Source organism: Saccopteryx leptura, chromosome 9, assembly GCF_036850995.1.
Source record: "Saccopteryx leptura isolate mSacLep1 chromosome 9, mSacLep1_pri_phased_curated, whole genome shotgun sequence".
In the NCBI taxonomy this organism is placed as follows: Eukaryota; Metazoa; Chordata; class Mammalia; order Chiroptera; family Emballonuridae; genus Saccopteryx; species Saccopteryx leptura.
Window position 1 is genome coordinate 2,413,801 of NC_089511.1, and position 19,793 is coordinate 2,433,593.

The 19,793-nt window shown below is 60.7% G+C and overlaps 2 protein-coding genes across 5 annotated transcripts; both read right to left on the minus strand.

The window, feature by feature from the left end:
- Positions 1-2,386: 2,386 nt before the first annotated feature.
- On the minus strand, positions 2,387-12,719 carry PLEKHF1 (pleckstrin homology and FYVE domain containing 1). 4 transcript variants are annotated; one of them, XM_066349503.1, is made up of 2 exons: positions 12,624-12,719; positions 2,387-4,026 (listed from the first exon to the last, which is right to left on the minus strand). In XM_066349503.1, exon 2 carries the CDS (start codon positions 4,015-4,017, stop codon positions 3,187-3,189), a length of 831 nt encoding a protein of 276 aa, XP_066205600.1. In that variant the 5' UTR covers positions 4,018-4,026; positions 12,624-12,719; the 3' UTR covers positions 2,387-3,186. The 4 variants fall into 4 exon arrangements, with proteins under 4 accessions (XP_066205600.1, XP_066205602.1, XP_066205601.1 ...); XM_066349505.1 differs by having other exon boundaries at positions 12,557-12,663; XM_066349504.1 differs by lacking the exon at positions 12,624-12,719 and adding an exon at positions 7,042-7,259.
- LOC136381170 (uncharacterized PE-PGRS family protein PE_PGRS54-like) lies at positions 4,795-19,522 on the minus strand. The gene is made up of 5 exons (XM_066349566.1): positions 19,513-19,522; positions 17,955-18,049; positions 13,658-13,756; positions 12,270-13,103; positions 4,795-6,279 (listed from the first exon to the last, which is right to left on the minus strand). The coding sequence occupies exons 1-5, from the start codon at positions 19,520-19,522 to the stop codon at positions 4,795-4,797; spliced, it is 2,523 nt and encodes an 840-aa protein (XP_066205663.1).
- Positions 19,523-19,793: the final 271 nt, after the last annotated feature.

Consider the following 19,793-nt stretch of genomic DNA (forward strand, 5'->3'; position numbering starts at 1 on the left):
AAGAGCAAGGTTTCCAGAAAACGCCCCCCCACTGTGGCTCCCGAGTGGCAGGGAGGACACTTGGGGTCTGGGGCCAGTTGTCCAACAGGCCCCTTCTTTCTCAGTTTTATAGGCCTCTCTAGCTGCCCACAGCAACCGCCTGTATCTGTGGTTTGTGGGCGTGGCCCAAGACCCTGGATCCAGGCTGAGAACAGGGTCAGCCGTGGCGGTCATCTCGGCCCGCCAGGTGGCTGAGCCCATGAGTGGCCCTGAGCCCCAGAGAATGGGCTGGGGCATGGGAGAGGCCAGGCTGTCAGAAACTCTCTGATGCCCACATGAATGGTGTCCCCAAGGAAGCCCACTTCCTGCCCCTGCCTAGAAGGGTAACAGTCAGTTTCTGGGGGGGGAGTGGCTGGTCCCCCCCTCCAGAAAGAGGTGAGGGCCCTGTTCTCACCCATAATCATTGATGAAAGGCCCTAGGATTCTAGCTCAATTGCCATCTCATTATCATGCCCTCTGCCCCAATGCTTCCTGCCCCATTTCTGACTTGATTCATTTATTCAATCAACAAATGTTTACATACCGGGGACAGGAAGGGACAGTTAATTAAAACAAAAGCAAAACCCAGAGTCCTAGTCCTTGTGGAGACTACCATCCTTTTTCATAAAGTCCTGCCCTCCTCTGAGGATCAGTGAAACACCTCCTCCTCCAGGAAGCCCTCCATGACCACACTGTTCTGGGAGCTCTGTCCACTGGCTTTGTGTATTCCTCTCCATGGGCTCATGCCACAGCCCCTTCAGTCTTAGGATGGCCTCGTGTGACCTGGCTGTGCCTCCCAGGGACTGGTGCCCAGGTGGGTCTCAGTAACTGGTAGCCACTGTCCCCCTCCCCTCCACCATCAAGGAGGGGTAAGATCCCTCGGGTCCTGTGAACACCTTGCCACTGATAGGCAGAGCTGGGGTGTCTCGGCACCCGTGCAGGGGGGCCCCACATAAGAAATCCGCTTCCCTCCCTCACGCGGTGTCCCCAGCACCTGGCCCGACACACATGAAAGAAGACCCTCCAAAGGTTGCCCACCCGAGCCCGTGGGTCCTTACAGGCCCTACGGCCTTGGGGGCTCAGGGAAGCAGCAGACCTGGTGAGGGACGAGGGAAGCAGCTCTCAAGGGCCCCAGGCGGAGGACCCAGCTGGCCGCTGGGCCCTGTGCTCCATGCCCTCTGGGGCTCCTGTGAAGGCTGGGAGTGCGGGGACCACCCGCAGGCAGTCTGCTCTGTCCTGTCCTGATGAACGATGACCCGATGACTGCTGCCCCTCACTAGAGAGGGAGGGTCCAGGAAGCGGGCTGTGACCAAGAGGCCTGAGCTGGCACCCCTTGTCCCAGCACCGCCCGTGGGTAAGGCGAGGGGCTGCCTGGCCTTGCTTTCTGAGAGGGCACCTGATCTGTTTTCAGGAAGTTCCCCCTCACCCCGTGACCTGTCCAGCCCTGAGCCCTCTGCCCAGGCAGAACCGGCCTAGACCGGTTGGTGTGACCCAGGGAGGCTTGTAAACAAACAGCCATTCTTAGACGCACCTCGGACCACCTCCCCATCTGGTCCCGCTGCCCCTGTGAGAAAGGCCTCGGCAGCCCTGGGTACCTCATTCTGTATCCCTCCTGCCTTCCACCAGGGCAGCTGGGTGGCTACCTGTCAACAGCAGGCTGGAGCCTTACCGCCCCTGGGAGCCAGACCCTACCTGCTGAATCAGAGTGAGAACTGGCCAGAGAGGACAAGTCTTCACCCGGGAACGGAGCCCCAATGTTGGGGTTCAAACACTGTGCTGGGTGGGCCGGGGGAAGCTTTCCTGGACCCAACCTCACTCCTCCTAGCTGGCAGCGGGCTCTGGCCAAGGCCAGCCAGGCAACAGAAAAGTTGCAGAAACAAACACTGGAGACTATTTTGAAGGGCCCCCAACTCTGTGGCCAGGTGTGGCCAGGCTGGCATGCCAGCTGCTGCCCCAGGACACCTTCGCTGCGCTTGGGGCTCCCCCACTGAACAGCACCAAGCCCCGGCAGCCCGGGCAGAAGAGCTGAGCCTGGGGGGCCCGGGCACAGCTGGACACGTGGCTCCTTGCTCCCTTGACTCCCTGTCCACCCGCTCAGAGAGCTCAGCACGTTAACGGGGCTGCAGGTGCTGGGCTCACAGTCACACCTCCCTCAAGACGGGTGTGTCCCTGGGAGCCAGTCCAGATGTGGTGGGGTCATGTGAGCCGGGTGTGTCCCTGGGAGCCAGTCCAGATGTGGTGGGACCATGTGAGCCGACCACCGTGCTGCCCCCCAGCCTGGTGGACAGCTGCCGACCTTGGCCCCCAGCTCCGCGTCAGTCTCTGACCAGGCAGCGTCTGAAGAACACAGGGACTTTTCAACCACACCAATCGATAATTGTTCCTTTTATTATTAAGTCGGTCTGGATAAGGTTTCTGTTACTTGACATTCAAGAGTCCTCACAGGAAACCCTGCCCTCCCCCAACCACAGGGAGAGATGAGGACTGACAGAGGTATCAGCCCCCTGGACACCTGGAAAGAGGGGGCACAGGGCCGGAGGCCTTGGCATGCGGCCTGGGTCACCGGGAGCACAGGCGGCAGTCCGCAGCTGGTGGTCACCCACCACGTGGCAGCCTCTTGTGGGCTCTGGGTGGGCCCGCCTGCCCAGTATGACAAGGCCCAGCTGACCAGGCAGGGAGGCATCAGCAAGGTGGGTGGACAAGCCTGGGTATTCTGGACGCCTCCCAGGAGTCACATTGTCCCCTGGGGGTGTCCTTGTCTGGGGTCACGGGCTGTGCTTCATTCAAGGCCTCAGAGAACGGAGGCTCTCATTCGGGTCCTGTCTTCCCTCTGATCCCTAAGGGCGCCTTGAGGGGTCAGGTACTTCTAGGAGCTGCACAGCTCACAGGGCTGAGAAAATGGCACTTGATCCCAAGAGGCCTAAGTGTTTCCGGTTTGCTAAGCAGAAAGATCATTACCTGAAGGGGAAACAGAAAGACGCTAATGTCCAGAAAAGAGGCTCTAGGGGTCCAGAGGCCAAGACCCGCTCCTGCTGCGCCCGCCACCCTGGGTTAGGGTCCGGGGGCGGGAGGGCGCAGGCAGCTCCGGGAACCCTAGAGACGCGCACGCGCAGTCCGCGCGGATGCGTCAGTGACTCGAGAGCCCCTCCCCCAGTCTGCAGACCAGGGTCAGCTGTGGAAGGAGGACCAGGAGACACCTGACTCGTAGAACTTCACGCGGCTGGGCCAGTCGCCATCCCCACTGCCCTCCTTGTCCTCGTCGGAGTCATCATCGTCGTCCCCACTGGACGCCCCGCAGCCCAGCCTGGCCGGGGACCCCGCGCACAGGCCCTCCTCCTCCTCCTCCTCCCTGCGCTTCTGCGCGGCCAGCTCGCGGTAGCAGAGGCTACAGACACGCAGGGGCTTGGGCGACAGGCGTGGCAGCAGGAAGCGCGCGCGGGAGCACTCCGCGCACACGACGAAGCCGCACTTGCGGCAGTGGTGGCGCCGCGTGAGCGCGGAGAAGCGTGTCTGCGTGCAGCGCATGCAGATGTCCGTGGCCTTGTCCGGAATCCAGGGCGCCGCGTGCTCCGTGCTGGGCGGCCGGCCGGTGGCCAGCAGCTGCCGCCGCACGCACTCCTCGATGTGGCTGATCCACTCCTGGCGCTCTGTGGCGGAGGCGGCCGACACCACGAAGGACTTCTTGGCCGTCCTGATCATCCAGCGGTTCTTGGCCTGCAGGGTCTCGGGCAGCGGCTCCAGCGTCACCTCCTCCAGCGGGATGATGTGCTGGGCGCGGTACTTGCGCTTGCTGAGAACGATGCTGCCGTAGACCAGGATGTCGCTGAACAGGAAGAAGACGCGCGGCTTGGCCTTCTTGCGGCACTCCTTGGTCAGCACGCCCTCGCCCAGCAGCACGCGGCCCGGCAGTGCCAGCGGCTGCCCCGACGCCCCGAAGCAGCTCTCCACCTCGGCGATGCGCTGGCTGTTGATCTCCGTGTTGGCCAGGTAGTCCACCATCTTCTCTGGCTGAAGGGGAGGGGGGCGCACACAGGCGTCAGCTGGCCCGCACTGGGCAGGACCACACTGCCCACCCCCATCACCCACCCCTAGAAGCCGACCCTTAGAGGAGTTACTGGAAGGTGTGTGGGAGGGGCCAGCCAGGGACGGGAAGGCAGCGCTAACCTGCGTGACAGCATACGCCCACTATGAGAAACAGGAAACCCCCCGGGACGGCCATGGAAGACAGGGTAGAACACAGTGCTGTCCACCGAAGGGACAGAGGCACAGAGCCCCATCTCCCAGCAGGGGCTCCCAGCAGCATTAACTCCAGGGCACGTTGGCCTATCCCAGGTGGATGTACCTACCGGGAAGTAGGGTGTCTGCAACCCCAATTATCACTGCATCCCCCACCCTCGAAGCCAAACCATCACAGACCCTGCAGCCCTCACTCAGCCCATAAACCCAGCGGTCAGCACCACCATCCCCACAGGTCCTGTGTGCCCACTGCTCCCTCCACGTTGTGCCCGGCATACCTCAGGCAGTCGTCACAGCCGCTCTAGCAGGTAGAAAGCCCCCCACCCCGGCCGACAGGAGGGAAACTAGGTTTCACTAGTAGGTAGGCGACCCAGAGCTTGCACCCCTGGAGACGGTGTTGCTACTTGCCTTCCCCCACGAGAGTGAGGCCCACACTGTCCTCCTCCACCAAGCACAACGTGTTGATGGCCCCAGATCCCATCCAGCCAGTCTGCTCAGTCCACACACACTCCTCCTGACCCAGCTTTGAAGACCACCCAACTACTGCCACCTCCGGGCCATGTGCCGGCCCCTGACTCTCCACTGAGCCGCCCGCACACTGCCACCCCCGGGCCACACGCCGGCCCCAGCCTCTCCACTGAGCCGCCCGCACACTGCCACCCCCGGGCCACACGCCGGCCCCAGCCTCTCCACTGAGCCGCCCGCACACTGCCACCCCCGGGCCACACGCCGGCCCCAGCCTCTCCACTGAGCCGCCCGCACACTGCCACCCCCGGGCCACGCGCCGGCCCCAGCCTCTCCACTGAGCCGCCCGCACACTGCCACCCCCGGGCCACGCGCCGGCCCCAGCCTCTCCACTGAGCCGCCCGCACACTGCCACCCCCGGGCCACGCGCCGGCCCCAGCCTCTCCACTGAGCCGCCCGCACACTGCCACCCCCGGGCCACACGCCGGCCCCAGCCTCTCCACTGAGCCGCCCCCACACTGCTACCCCCGGGCCACACGCCGGCCCCGGCCTCTCCACTGAGCCGCCCCCACACTGCCACCCCCGGGCCACACACCGGCCCTGGCTTCTCCACTGAGCCGCCCGCACACTGCCACCCCCGGGCCACACACCGGCCCTGGCTTCTCCACTGAGCTGCCCGCACACTGCCACCCCCGGGCCACACACCGGCCCTGGCTTCTCCACTGAGCTGCCCGCACACTGCCACCCCGGGGCCACACACCGGCCCTGGCTTCTCCACTGAGCTGCCCGCACACTGTCCACTGAGCTGCCCGCACACTGCCACCTCCGGGCCACGCGCCGGCCCCAGACTCTCCACTGAGCCGCCCCCACACTGCCACCCCCGGGCCACACACCGGCCCTGGCTTCTCCACTGAGCTGCCCGCACACTGCCACCCCCGGGCCACACACCGGCCCTGGCTTCTCCACTGAGCTGCCCGCACACTGTCCACTGAGCTGCCCGCACACTGCCACCCCCGGGCCACACACCGGCCCTGGCTTCTCCACTGAGCTGCCCGCACACTGCCACTCCCGGGCCACGCGCCGGCCCCCGGCCTCTCCACTGAGCCGCCCGCACACTGCCACCCCCGGGCCACGCGCCGGCCCCCGGCCTCTCCACTGAGCTGCCCGCACACTGCCACCCCCGGGCCACACGCCGGCCCCGGCCTCTCCACTGAGCCGCCCGCACACTGCCACCCCTGGGCCACACGCCGGCCCCCGGCCTCTCCACTGAGCTGCCCGCACACTGCCACCCCCGGGCCACGCGCCGGCCCCGGCCTCTCCACTGAGCTGCCCGCACACTGTCCACTGAGCCGCCCGCACACTGTCCACTGAGCCGCCCGCACACTCTGCCCGTGTGCTCTCGCCTGAGCCGCCCGCACACTCTGCCCGTGTGCTCTCCCCTGAGCCGCCCGCACACTCTGCCCGTGTGCTCTCCCCTGAGCCGCCCGCACACTCTGCCCGTGTGCTCTCCACTGAGCCGCCCGCACACTCTGCCCGTGTGCTCTCCCGCCCACCGGCTCCCTAGGACGCTCCTCAAACCCAGCACATCTGGTGGTGTTTTTCCACGACCGGAACCACCATCCACCTGGTTGTCCACACCCCAGATCTAGGACTCATCCTTGAATCTCCCCTTTCCGGTACCCTCGACATTCAATCCCAGCAGGCACCATGGCTTTTTCCTGTCTCACATCTCACTCACGTCCGCTGACTTCTCACCGCGGACCCCGTGTGGAGTCCACAGCCAGGTGCCTCCACCTTGGGACCGACACGGGCTGCCCTCATTCAGAAAGGGTCTAACGACTCCGCTCAGGCAGCCCCTCCCCACCTGGGGCAGATCAGCAAGGTGGCCTGATGGTGGAATCTGGCCCACAGCCTTCTTTTGTAAATAAAGCTTTATTGTCACACAGCCATGCTCATTCCTGCACAACGGTCTGTGGCTGCTTTCGAGAAGGCAGTGGCCGAGCTGGCAGTGGTGACAGAGACCCCTCAGCCACAAAGGCCAAGGTATCTACTCTCTGACCTTTCTACTGTTTGCTGACCCTAGGAGGTCATCCTGTCTGTTTCACCTTTGCAGGACTCAGGGCCCAGCATGTCCCTGTCTGTCCACTGTCTGCTTGCATGTGTTACTCCCTCCCTCAGATCTAAGCTCTACGAGAGCAGGAGCCTCTTCTCGTTCACTGCTATAGCCCGGGTACATGGAACAGGGCTGAGCACACAGTAGGTTCTTTGTAAGTGGCCCGTGGTGACCTGTCCCAGGGCCCCCATGCATGACTCAGCTCTTACCTGCCACAGGAAGCAGGTGAGAGCGGCACCGGCACACAGCGCGCCCTGGCCCGGCCAACCACACTCAGCGTTTCTGGGTCAGCTCATTGTGGCTCCGTCAGCCAGGCCACCTGTGGGAAGCCGGGACAGGGCCGTGCGGGGGCTGGGTGCATTGCACAAGGGGGACTCAGCCCCAGTCACGTCCCGCTGGCCTCTCTCAGACCACAAGGCCTCCTGAGAAGGGCCGCCCACACTGCCTTATGTAAGGATGGCTATTTTTAGTTGCTGATCCTGGCTATGAGCTGCAAACCTAGCTGATTCTTGGTGACAGCCCTGGGCCGTCCCACTAGGACCGATCACCAATGACCGGTCCCTGCTGTGGACAATCAGGCAAGATTCCAGAGGCTACACCAGGAAATCCTGGGCTGAGTGCTGGGGCCCAGGGGTGGGCTGGGGAGGAGCTCAGAGCTCCCTGGAGGGAGACACGCCAAAGACAGTGACTCGAGTCCCTGCCGTGAAGACCACAGCACTGTCTCGCAGCAGGGCAGAGGGTGAGACAGCCGGGGGCCCCCTCCCACAAGGGAGCTGTGTCTGCTGTTCTAAGAGCACACAGCCTATGTGGCTTGCCGAGAACAGACAGGACAACCAAGGCTGAGAGGACAGGGCAGGCCACAGAGCAGAACACAGAGCACCACGTGTGCAGCCATGACGGCATTCAAGCAGCGTGGCGGAACTCTGAGTAATCACGGCGAGCGGCAGGGAACCTCACACGCAGGAGGGCCGCTACTCTCAAAAGCAGGAAATGACAAGGCTGGCAGGGATGTGGGGCAGCTGGAGCCTTCATGCACTGTTAGTGGAAATTAACTTGGGGCAGCCACTGTGGAAAACAGTGCAGATGTTCCTCAAAAACAAAGAAACCCTAAAAATACAACTCCCACCTGATCCAGCGATTCCACGTCCAAAGAATTAAAAGCAGGGTCTCGGCCCTGGCCGGTTGGCTCAGTGGTAGAGCGTGCAGAAGTCCCGGGTTCGACTCCCGGCCAGGGCACACAGGAGAAGCGCCCATCTGCTTCCCCACCCCTCCCCCCCTCCTTCCTCTCTGTCTCTCTCTTCCCCTCCTGCAGCCGAGGCTCCATTGGAGCAAAGATGGCCCAGGCGCTGGGGATGGCTCCTTGGCCTCTGCCCCAGGCGCTAGAGTGGCTCTGGTCACAACAGAGCAACGCCCCGGAGGGGCAGAGCGTCGCCCCCTGGTGGGCGTGCCGGTGGATCCCGGTCGGGCGCATGCGGGAGTCTGTCTGACTGTCTCTCCCTGTTTCCAGCTTCAGAAAAATACAAAAAAAAAAAAAAAAAGAAAAAAAAAGAAAAAGCAGGGTCTCAGCGTGGTGTCTGCACCCCCCACGGGCACAGGGGCATCATTCACACTAGCCAAGGGGCGGTGGATACCCAGGTGGCCATCCACGGGTGAACAGATGGGCAAAGCGTGGTCCAGCCGTCCAGTGGACTATTACATTAGCCTTACAAAGGAAGGAGGTCCCGACACAGGCTCCCCGACATGCACGAACCCTGAAGATACTATACTCAGTGAAATAAGCCACCAGAAAAAGAGAACATTCTGTAGGATCCGACCAAAATGAGGTCTCTGAAGGAGTCAGATTCCTAAAAGCAGAGAGTAGAACGGGGGTCATCCAGGGCTGGAGGGTGGGGGAGGGCAGGGCGGCCAGCGGCTATTTTATAGGTATGGACGTGCAGTTTTGCAAGATGAAGAATTCTGGGATCCGTTTTGCAGTGATGGGAAAATGACACTCCTTTTTTTTTCTTTTACAGGGACAGAGAGAGAGAGTCAGAGAGAGGGATAGATAGGGACAGGCAGGAACGGAGAGAGATGAGAAGCATCAATCATCAGCTTCTCGACTGATTGCTTTCTCATATGTGCCCTAACCACGGGCCTTCAGCAGACCGAGTGACCCCTTGCTCAAGCCAGCAACCTTGGGTCCAAGCTGGTGAGCTTTTTTTTTTTTTTGCTCAAACCAGAGGAGCCTGCACTCAAGCTGGCGACCTCGGGGTCTCGAACCTGGGTCCTCCGCATCCCAGTCCGACACTCTATCCACTGCGCCACTGCCCAGTCAGGTGAAAATGACACTCCTGAACGGCACCCTTCAGATGGTTATGGGCACAAACCAAAGCCAGGAGGAAGTGGCTCGGGTAAGGGGACTTGGACGTGACCAGGAAGGAAGGGGGGGGGGTGAAGCAGGACTATAGCTATAGTATTTCTTTTATTTCTAAAAGATAGCAATGAAGGTGACAAGACTTCTCCCAGTCGATGCCGGGAGGCAGGAACAGGAGCTTCTTGCCTCTTTCTCTCTTTCAAATGTTAAGGCCCTCAAAAACCCAGAACTCACAAATCAATCTCTGGCTCTACTTGTGGGGGGCACCCCACAGACCTGGCATGGGCACCTAGAGGGGGTTGGGCCACCCCACGTGCCAGGTGCCCAGAGGGAGGGCTGCCACTGTGTCCTCCGTCCTGCACACTGTGAGTCAGGCACTCGGCAGGACCGGATAGGGCCACGGACCAGAGCAAATGCACTGCAGTTGTGGTAGGCAGACTCAGTGCCAAGAGGAGTGAGAGCGTCGCCCCATAGCCCTGGGGGGCGGTGAGCTCTGGAGGCCGGCTGGCCAGCTGCACCTCTCACCAGAAGACCAGGGGGCACGGGCATGGAGGACGTGAGGAGCACACCCAGGGAGGAGAGCGTTGTGGGCAAGGGGAGGCCTTCCACACAGTCTCCCCATCCCCACAGGGGGCACCAGGGTGTCCCACACAAGACCCCACGCTATTCTGTCCCCAGTCAATGACTTACAGAGCCCCTCCAGGCCTGGGTGGCCCCTGACATGGCTAACTGTGGCCCAAGAAGGGTGCGGCGTACCTGCTGATTGGTGATGAAAGAGGTCTGGACGTCCCGCTGACCCCACACACTGACTGGGCTGCCCAGAGGGCTCTGTGAGCCTGCACAGGGTCCCAGCCTGGGTGAGGGGCTGGGCAGACAGCATCCCCCCAGTGGCCCCCCCGGACATCCGCCCACCCTCCCCGTGACCCACGACTGTAACTTCACACCCCGGTTTGACGGGACCTGGAGGTTTTTCTTGTTAAACACAGCAGCTCCTCCCCCTCCACCTGGCCTTTTTTTTTTTTTTTTCTCTTTTAACTGTCTCACCAGAGAAGTGAACCTCCCTCTCTTAGCTCAGGGGAGGACAGCTGAGCTGTCTGCACCACTCCTGCAATCAGTGTGGGAACCTGCTTTGGTCCCGGGGTGCTGACTAAAGGTGGGCACTCCCGAGGGTCAGCGTCCGGGAGCAAGGAAGTGAACAGAACTTCTCTTCTTGGAGGGTTCAGAAGGGTGGCAGGCTCCTGGGCTGACCCCCTGGGCCCTAGTGACCCCACCGCCTGGGCTGGGTTGGCTGACGGGGCTCTGGACGAGTGCAGGAAAAGCCTGACAGCTTGTCGACGGCACCCCACGCTGTCAGAGGATGTGCCCACTCCCTGGACACGCCTGGCACTGGGCTGTGTCCCAACGAAGCCGTCATCCCCTCCCCTCCCCTCCCCTCCCCTCCCCACCTGCCCCCTTCCCTTCCCTCCTTTCCTCCCCTCCTCACACACAGCCTTTGGGATTCCAGAGAGGTGTCCAGGGCCCCATCCTGGGGACCTGGGAAGTAGGAGTTGGCAGGGGCTCAGGTCCATCCTGTCAGAGTTACAGCTGGGAACACTGCTTATCAGAGAGGGCAGCACCTGACCAAGGTCACAGAGGGAGGGACCAGGACGCTCTCCTGATTGGGGCAGGGCTGATTTATCACCTGCCCCTCCAGCCCCAACCGGGCCCGTCTACCTCCACACCTGCCTGGTTCCAATTTCCAAATACCTACTGAGTCCTACCACGGGCCAGGGGCAGCCCTACTGTGCGTGTTTCAGCAGGGAGCCAGGGACCAGGCCCTTTGGTAACACACTGCCTGGTGGGAGTAGTTGACTAGAACTAGAACGTAAACCAACGAGTCACTTCTGAAGGTGGTGAGTGCTAAAGCCATGGAGAAGGGGCCCGGCGGGGCTGGGGTGGTGGTCAGGGGTGACCTGGTGAGAAAATCACATGGTGCCCACCTGGATACGGAGAAGGAGCCAGCCAAGCCCAGGCCAGAGGGAAGAACGCTCTGGGCTTAGGGAACAACTCGCGGACCTGACCCTTGGAGGCCGCAGAGGAAGGAGGGGTAAGAGGTTAGGTCAAAGGGGCCAGCAGGGGCTAGCACTGCAGGCCGGTAACCAGGAGGAGGATGTGAGTTTTCCCCCAACTGCGTGCACGGGTGGGGGGCAGGGGGCAGTGCCGCCATCCAAGTGCTCTGTCCTTGCAGAGGGGCTGCCCCTCAACCTCCCCCAGCCCTGGGCTTCCTGTCAGGCCTTTCTCCGTGACAAAAACAGGGATGAGGAAAATATGCCAGCGTCATCGACTGAGAGCGTCTAGCTCACGGGGCACAGCAGTAAGCACAATAAAGTATTGTCTCGCTTAATCCTCACAAAAGCCTCAGTGGGGAGGTGGGGAAGGGACTCCCTCCATCCTCCCGGTCACTGCCCAAGGTCCCAGCTGAGTGACAGGGAAGTCCAGCTCTAAAATGACCACGAGCTGCCGAAGGCTGCTCTTGACCAAATGCCTGCTCTCCTCCCTCTTCTCTGACCCCCCCCCCACCACCACATCATGGGTCCCCTTTGGGCGGCCTGGGCAGGTCCCTTAGCGCAGCTGGGCCGCTGGCTGACGTATGCAGGGACAGAGGCCGAAGTCAGAGTCATCTCTTGGCCGGCATAGACCCCAGTGGAAATTATGTGCGCACAACACCCCAGCTCTAAGTGGAAATCATGTGGCAAGAATGACCCCCAGCAAGGACCCCCCTCCCCTTTCCTGTGGTGAGACAGCAGCTCGTGGACCTTGTCTTCCCACCTGCATAGGGGGCTGATGCCCCTGCCCCTGCAGCCAGGGATCCGGGAGAGGGACAGGGAAGGGGTTCCAGGCCGGGAAGGAACTGCCGTTCTGGGCCTGCCTCGCTGCCTTCTTCTGGGACGGGAACCCAGCCCTGTTTCCCTGGACAACTCCCACCCAAAGTCACAAACTCAGCGTTCCAGGGACCAGGCGGTTCCTAAAGGAGAGAGGCCGAGGCCGCGGGAAAAGCGCCGCCACCCTCCCTCTCCTCCCCGCCATCGGCCGGGGCAGCGGTACCCAGCCCACTTCTCCGGACCTCCCAGACTGGCACCGCCGAGCGAGGCCCCGACGGCGAGTACGCCAGCTCTCCGCCAGCCGGCCCCGGGCGCCTCCGGACGCTGCTCCGCTCCGACGCCGCGCACGCCCGGGGACCCTGCCCCTGCCCCGGTGCCCCGTCCCGGTTCTCACCGCTCTCCCCGGAGCCCTGCAGCCCCCGCCAGCCCGCCACGAGCGCCCTCTCCGCTCCAGGCCCGGGTCCGAGCCGCCCTGGTTGCGCGCCCGGCCCCGACCCGCTGCGCCCGTACCCGGCGGCCCGCTCGACCCAGAGGTGCCAGCTCGGTGCGCGCGTCCCAGCCCGCCCGGGGGCCATACCTCCTGGGCCCGGGGCCCCGCGCCCGCACTCCGCGCCGCGTCCCGCTCGCCAGCCGCCGCCGCCGGGCCGCAGCGCTCACGCCGCGATCGAACTCTCCCGGACACGCCCCTCGCGCGGCTCCGCCAATCGCGGCCCTGGCGCGCGGGCGGGGGCGGGGCCTGGCCGGGCAGGGGCGGGGCCTGGACCCCCGGCGCGCAGAGCACGAGTTCCCGAGAAGCACGCGCGCGGGCGGAGCGGCGCGAGTCCGAGTGGGTGGGCTGGCTTGGGTCCGGCGTCCCGTTGGCGGGTGCCCGGTCGTGGTCCCGGGTCCAAGCAGCCCCCGCCAGTTTCCCTGTCCACCGGCCGGCCGCTCTCACCCTGCTGGACGGGGGTGCTGGACCTCGGCCGCGCTGCTGGACCTGCGGGGGTCGCGGCCGCGGAAGGCAGAGGGTAGCCGTGGGGTTGCAGAGCTTGCTGCCTCTGGCGAGCCGCCCCGCTCGCTACCGGCAGACACGGTCATCTCCTCGCAGCCACCCAGGGGTTAATAATCACACACATTAAAGATCACTCTTTATAGCAGAAACGGTCAAACATACACAGAAGGAAAGAGGGACCCGGTTAACGGGCTCCGTGTGCCCATCACCCAGCGCCAGCACACCCGCGGGTTAGGCCGCCACCCCGCTGTGCCTCCTGGGACACTCAGCACCTCACACCCCACTGGCTTCTTCCTGGTCCCCAAAGCCCTGAGGCTGTTCCCATCTCGAGGACCACCCTTCCCAGGTCTCCACACCTTCCCAGGGTTGCATTTTTTTGGCCTCTGGGTCTCAACTCAAACCATCACCTCCTCAGAGAGAGAACTCCCGGCCTCCACCCATCACCTCACCCTGTTTTGTTATTTTGTGAAGCCTTTCTCGCAACCTGAAGTCATCTTATTACGCACTTGTAACACGGTCACAGGGGTGTCCCCCTACCTAGGCTGGGAGCCCATGGGCTGGGCTGTGGTGGCCCTGTTCATCCTTCTGCTGGAGCGCTGACACCTGAGTCTACCACTTACCCCATGCCTGAACTGGTGCAGGTGGTCTGGCCAAGTCCAGCAGACCCCAGGCACTTTGAGGAGGGGCTGGCTAGTCCCATCGGTCTGCTGGCCTGGGAGCTGGGCAAGAGACAGCACTGGAGTGGGAGCTGATGGGGCTCCAGGTGCCTCAGCTCCACCCAGGGCCTTCCCGAGGGGAGGGCTGGTGCTAGAAGGCACTGAGCTGTGTGCCCTGTCCTGGGTGGTGTGGGCAGAGGCTGTGAGGTGGGACTCGGGTTGGGACACGCCTGTCCCAGTGGAATGGGGCCAGGACATGGGCTGAGAAGGGAAGGGGTGGGGGTGAGCGAGGAGAAGAGAGGAGAAGCCCGAGAAAGAGCCGGGCTGCGGGAGACAGCGATTGGGAACGCCACCAGCTGTGGCCCGGGAGCCCCACATGCCCACAGCCGGCACCCCCTGCCTCCACCATCTTCAAAGCTGTCACCTTCATTGTCAAGGACACACGGTGCTTACTGAGCAGCGGAGAGAAGCCACAGCCTCACAAAGATACTGAACCTTTCTTCATAAAATGCGTTGCCAACATTTCATACTGAGAGATCTCTCATAAAACCCAGGACTTTCGGCTTCTTTACCCTCCAGGAGGACCTGCCTCCTTTAGATGGGGCACGTGTTTCCCCATTCACTGCCGTCCCCACTGGGCTCTGTGGTGTCCCTCTCGCTCAGTTTACCCACTTTCGTCCCTGCAGTTGAAGAAGCATGAGGACTCACGGGTCCTGATTGTGTAGCCAGCCCTCTGTGCACCACACAGAGAAGGGGACAAGGCCCCACGATCCCAGAAGCTGAGATGTAACCGTGGGAGTCTGTTGTCACATAGAGACCCTGGGGAATGCCATCCCAAGTGTATATACTTTTTGTCACCTGGCATGGTGGAAGGGGGTTCTGAGCTGAGCCCGTTAGACCATGTTCTGTGATCCCCTCAGAGCCAGAGCCCCGACATTCCTGTTAAGAGGGAGCTTCTCGGGGGGAAGGTAGGCCCTGCCTTGGCTGAGCAGCCGTGGCCAGGGAGCTGGGAAGCCCGGTGCAGTCACGGCTGTCTGGTTCGCAATGGTGCCCTGGCATCCAACGCTGTGCCTGGCACAGGGCAGGTCTTCCTCAGGAAGAGGAGGGTTTTCCATGATTCTGGAGAACTGGAGAGAGGAGGTTGGTCCTTGGAGTCAGGAGACCCCAACTCGCCTTCTCTCCTTGCAGGTCCTTCTCTCCCCTCGAGCACTCTGGGAAATGTCCTGGAGGCAGCCCAAGCTCCAGCCCTGCAGCTGTGCAGCCCACAGGGACCAGCCAGGGTGGAGGAGACCTGGGCGGAGGGCCACGCTCCTCCAACAAGAGGAAAAACTCGTGACTCAGGGAAAGGCAGAAGTTGAGTCAGCCAGGCCACAAGCTGTGGAAAAAGTGAGGTCTCCCTGAGGCGTTTTCTGCTCCTGGGGTAAGAAGGCCTATTGGAGGAAAAGCTCCCAGATGGTGGGAATCAGGGCTCAGGACTGTGCCAAGGCCCAGGGTTCTCAGGGCTGGGAAAACAAGGAGTCGGGAAAACAAATAGAGAAAAGGAAGCAGAGTCATTTTTCTTATAATGGGTGGGTCTTGAACTTGGCTCCAGATGGGTTCGATTCCCATGGCTCCTGCGCTGCTTCCTTTGTCAGGAGTCCACCCGGGACCGGGAGCCTCGCAGCCCTGCGGACGTGGGACGTCTGGGAAGATTTCTGTTCCAGGATTTATGCGGGTGGTTTTAAAGGCGGAAAGCCTGAGGTGTTTGCAAACTGCAATTTCAAAAGAAAAAAAATCTCTCAAGATCTTTGGATTTTGAGGGCTGAGGGGTTGGGTTTGAAGCGGGACCTCGCCCACTCTCGGCTGCCGCACCACAGAACCCGGGTGGTGGTGGTGGGGGGCGTGGGGGCGTGGCTCTCTGCCTCATGCCCTGCCTCCGCCAGTCAATATTTGTTCCTGTCTGCGGGTGTGTTTGCCCGTGTTTGTCATTCCAAGTCTGTGCATCCTTCTCGTGTTTGTGGGTACCTGCGGGCTGGCGTGCCATCAGGGGTTCCCCCACGGGGCTCTGAGTAGGCCAAAGGGGAAAATGAGAAAAACAAGGACAGGAACAGTGGCCTTTGAGCCAGGCTCCCGGTGTTGCAGGTCAGTAGAGTCTTCAGAGTGAGCGAGACCTTGTTTCTCTCCTCCGGGGAGGCCGAGAGGCGAGGGCCGCCGCCCCCTCCCGTGTTGCTGGAGGGAGTGTGCCCGACGGGTCCGTCTGCTTCCTAAAACCATGGGCAGCGTCTGCCAGAGCCCAGCACGCGCTATCCTGTGCCTGGAAATTCCACTTCAAGGCACCAGCCACGAGAAATGAGGGCCCCTGTCCACCAAAATGAATGTGCACGAGCGTTGGAAAAGCATAGCTCCAAACTGAACACAACCCAAATGTCGCTCAGGGGTAACACGGGTAATGAGCAGTGATGTAGCCCCACAACGGAAGACTCCCCGGTGATCGGGCCATGTCGCCGCCACGCTCCGGAAGGATTCTCGGGGGAGCAGCCAGACACAGGGGGCACATCCTGTATTAGCCAAGGTTAAAGACAAACAAACACGAAACTCACGTAAAGTGATAGAAGTCAGAATAGTGGTTACCTGGGGAGGGGGCACTGATTGGATGGGTAAGAGGGAGCCCCGGAAGGTGCTAGAATGTTTTATATAATCTTACTTATCTTGATTTGGGCGATGCTGCTCTGTGTGTGCATGTGGCAATTTCACAAGTCAGTCAGACTTCTTCCCTCCCCCCCAAACCTGAACAAGCAGAACTCGGATAAGTAAAAATAAGCCAGCATTCGATCAAAGATATACAATAACAACAACAAAAAGCAAAAACTTCTCCCACTAAATGAAATAAAACTGGGTAAAACGAAACAAAACAAAAAACAATCTAGGCATGGACACAGCCTTCCAAAGGCCAGCAGTCTTTCTAAAGTAAGGTAACCAATTGTCCTCCTTTAGGGAGGACAGTCCTCCTTTTGTAAGTTCCGTCCTCCCTCAAAAAGTGTCCTCCTACATGTACTCCTTTTTTATTTTTATTTTTTTTAATATATTTTTCCGAAGCCAGAAACGGGGAGGCAGTCAGACAGACTCCCGCATGCGCCCTACCAGGATCCACCCGGCACGCCCACCAGGGGGCGATGCTCTGTCGCGACCAGAGCCACTCAAAGGCCTGAGGCAGAGGCCAAGGAGCCATCCCCAGCGCCCGGGCCAACTTTGCTCCAATGGAGCCTTGGCTGCGGGAGGGGAAGAGAGAGACAGAGAGGAAGGAGAGGGGGAGGGGTGGAGAAGCAGATGGGTGCTTCTCCTGTGTGTCCTGGCTGGGAATCGAACCCGGGACTCCTGCACGCCAGGCCGATGCTCTACCACTGAGCCAACTGGCCAGGGCCTATGTCCTCCTTTTTGATACTGGAAGACTAATCAGGAAATGTCTGTATTAGATCGATGCAGAGTCGATCCATTGTGTGTGATGTGATGTACTTATATTTAAATGAGTACTTTTTTCTTACAATTATTATTAAAAATCAATAGGCATGTAAGCATAATTACAATATAAAATATTACAAATGTTTTTATTATGCATTTATCATATTATAGTGTATTGTTGCAATGAATAAAATGTTTTTTATTTACGATACTGTTTTCTTCAGTTTATTTTTATCCTTCTTTTCATTGTAAAAAAGTTGGTCACCTTATTCTAAAGAGGCCACTAGAGTTAAGAGACAGAAAGTGTCAGAAGTAAGCCGAGTTCTTAGGCTGCCCTGACCCCCTTGTGTTCACCCCCCAAAACCGTTGACAAGAAGGAACAGTAATATGACCAAGCCTCAGAGGGATGACTCAGGGATACCCTCCGATCGGAGACCCAGTCTGCAGTTATCAGCCTCGCTGGGAGGAGATGCTGACGTGACCAGCATCTCCCGGGTCTCAGGGGGGCAGGACCGACCACATGCCCCCACTGTGTCCCATTCTCCCTGGCTGGAATCCCAGCCAGAAGCAGGGGACGGAAGAGTCGGGTCACCATGATATCCATTTCCTGCAGCCTCGGATGCCACGGTCGTGGTTCAGCGAGCAGAGGAGGGCTGGTGGGTCTGACAACACGTCCAAACGTCCCCCCACGTCCTCCGGTTTCCTTTGTGTGAAGCAGAAAGAACGCTCTAGACTCCAGAGCAAAGGCTGCTCCTGTTTCCTGTTAAAGTCAGTTCCGAGCTGTCCCCAAGGACCACGGTGGTTGGGGGCGGGGGTCTCTCACCAGGCCAGCTGCTTTGCCCTCGGAGTGGGCCTGACCTCCGTGGTGGTGACTGGGGACCGCGCCCAGGAGCTCCGTCTGGAGCCGGGGCCGGGGCCCTGGGGGGACGGCAGGGACGAGACAGGGACGAGGCTGCTTGCCTGTGTCCTTCCTCCCTCATCTTGTCCCAGCTCGGCTTTCTGTCCCGCCGGCCAGCCTTACCCTTCTGGGGACTTGAGTTTCTTTCTCTTTTGTCTGTCATGCAGAACCAGGACGGCCACGGGTATAGGTCAGCACGCCACCCAGGAAGCCAGAATCCTTCCCCTTGCCAAGCTAGAATGACGAGGACTCCCAGCCTGCGTGCTGGCGGTCCCCGCTGCGCTGGTGAGCCGCTCCGAGCTGCTCTGGGAACGAGGGTGGCTTGCTGCCCCCGTGGAAGCACGGGAAGTACTGCTCAGCGAGATTTCCTTGCGCCCCTTTCTGTCGTTTCTGTTGAAACACACCGTTCTCTGTGTCCAGAGGCCCATCTATTTTTTAAGATGTCAGCATCCATCTGGCGGGGTGGCCCACCCAGGGGCTCCCCCATTTAAGCAGGTAGGAAGCCAGGGGCGGGTGGGGTGCAGGGCGCACTTCAGGCAGCACGCCTGCCCTGCCGGCTAGAATCCGCATTAGCCGGCAGAGCTGTTACAGCAGCCGCGAGAGGGCTCCGGAGAAGAGGGTCCTGCGGTCTGTCCGGGGAGTAGTCATCTAACCACGTTCCGGGCTGATTTGAGGCACTCATCTGGACCAAATGCCTTCCCCACACCCCGGGAGGGGCTTCATGAGGCGGCCGCCAGGCCCCATCGAGTCTTATTGCTTAATTAAAAACAAATTCCCGAGTAATTTATTACTTTACTTTGTATTTTTTTTAATTATTTTTAATTTTTTTGTCTTCCCATAAAGCCATGCAAAGGGCGCGGGAGGGGGAGCTGAGTGTTCCTGGGTGTGGGGCTGCCCCCCCCCCCCGGGCCCTCGGGGTTCTCCGTGCCCCCAGATCCTCACCTGTAGGGGGGAGTGATGCTCGCAGGGACCTCGGGGCGCTGCGCGGGTTTAGAGGAGTTAAGGCAGGTGTCGCACTCGGGACAGTGGCTTCTAACGGCTCCGTAAGCGTTCGCGCGTCTGCAAGCACGTGGTGCGTCTTCTTAAAAAGTACGTGTCTGTGAACTCCATCTCAAGTCACGCTTCCCCAAGCCTTTTATTATTATTATTATTATTATTTTTAAATTAGGGATGAGATGTCTAGAAATCACTTTGTTCCGATGATAAAATTAAGTCACCCAGAAAGAAGTGGCCACTCTTGGCGCGACAGGTCCTGACTTGTGTGGAAGCGGGCGTGGCTTACCTTGGGGGTACAAGCCAGGGAGAAATTGCACATGGAAGCCGTAAAGAAGACAGAGTTGCTGCCTCCACCTTACAGTCCTGATCGCCTGAAACGTGGGTCTCGGGGTTCCGTGCTGGCTCGCCCCGCACAGGCCGTGGGGTGGGGGAGGCTGCCTGGCCGGATGGGTCACTGGCCGGCGTCAGGGCTGCTGTGGGTGCTGACCTTTGTCCATCGTTAGGGCCACACCCGTGGCTCCTTTTTATTTTTTATTTTTCTGGTCAGACAACAAATACTTGAACACTCATTGTGTACAAAGCCGTGTCTCGATGGCACTGAGGTGACAATGGTTTTGCTGGTGAACGAGGCAGACAAGCCCCCTGGCGTTCATGGAGCTCATATTCCGGCGGGAGAAAATGACCATAAACAAGCAGGTCCGGTGGTCAGGTACCAGGAGGTGGTGCAGAAAGGGAAGGTGGGGTGTGCCGTGGATTTGTGGGGACAGC

Excerpts from the sequence above, each read along its gene's own strand:
- PLEKHF1 (XM_066349503.1), bottom strand. The coding sequence starts at position 4,017 with ATGGTGGACTACCTGGCCAACACGGAGATCAACAGCCAGCGCATCGCC.
- LOC136381170 (XM_066349566.1), bottom strand. Across the intron at positions 13,757-17,954 it reads AGGGCAAAGCAGCTGGCCTG|CTCCCAGGCCAGCAGACCGA; the intron begins GTGAGAGACCCC and ends TCTCTTGCCCAG. Across the intron at positions 13,104-13,657 it reads TGCACCAGTTCAGGCATGGG|CGAGCGGGGCGGCTCGCCAG; the intron begins GTAAGTGGTAGA and ends GTCTGCCGGTAG.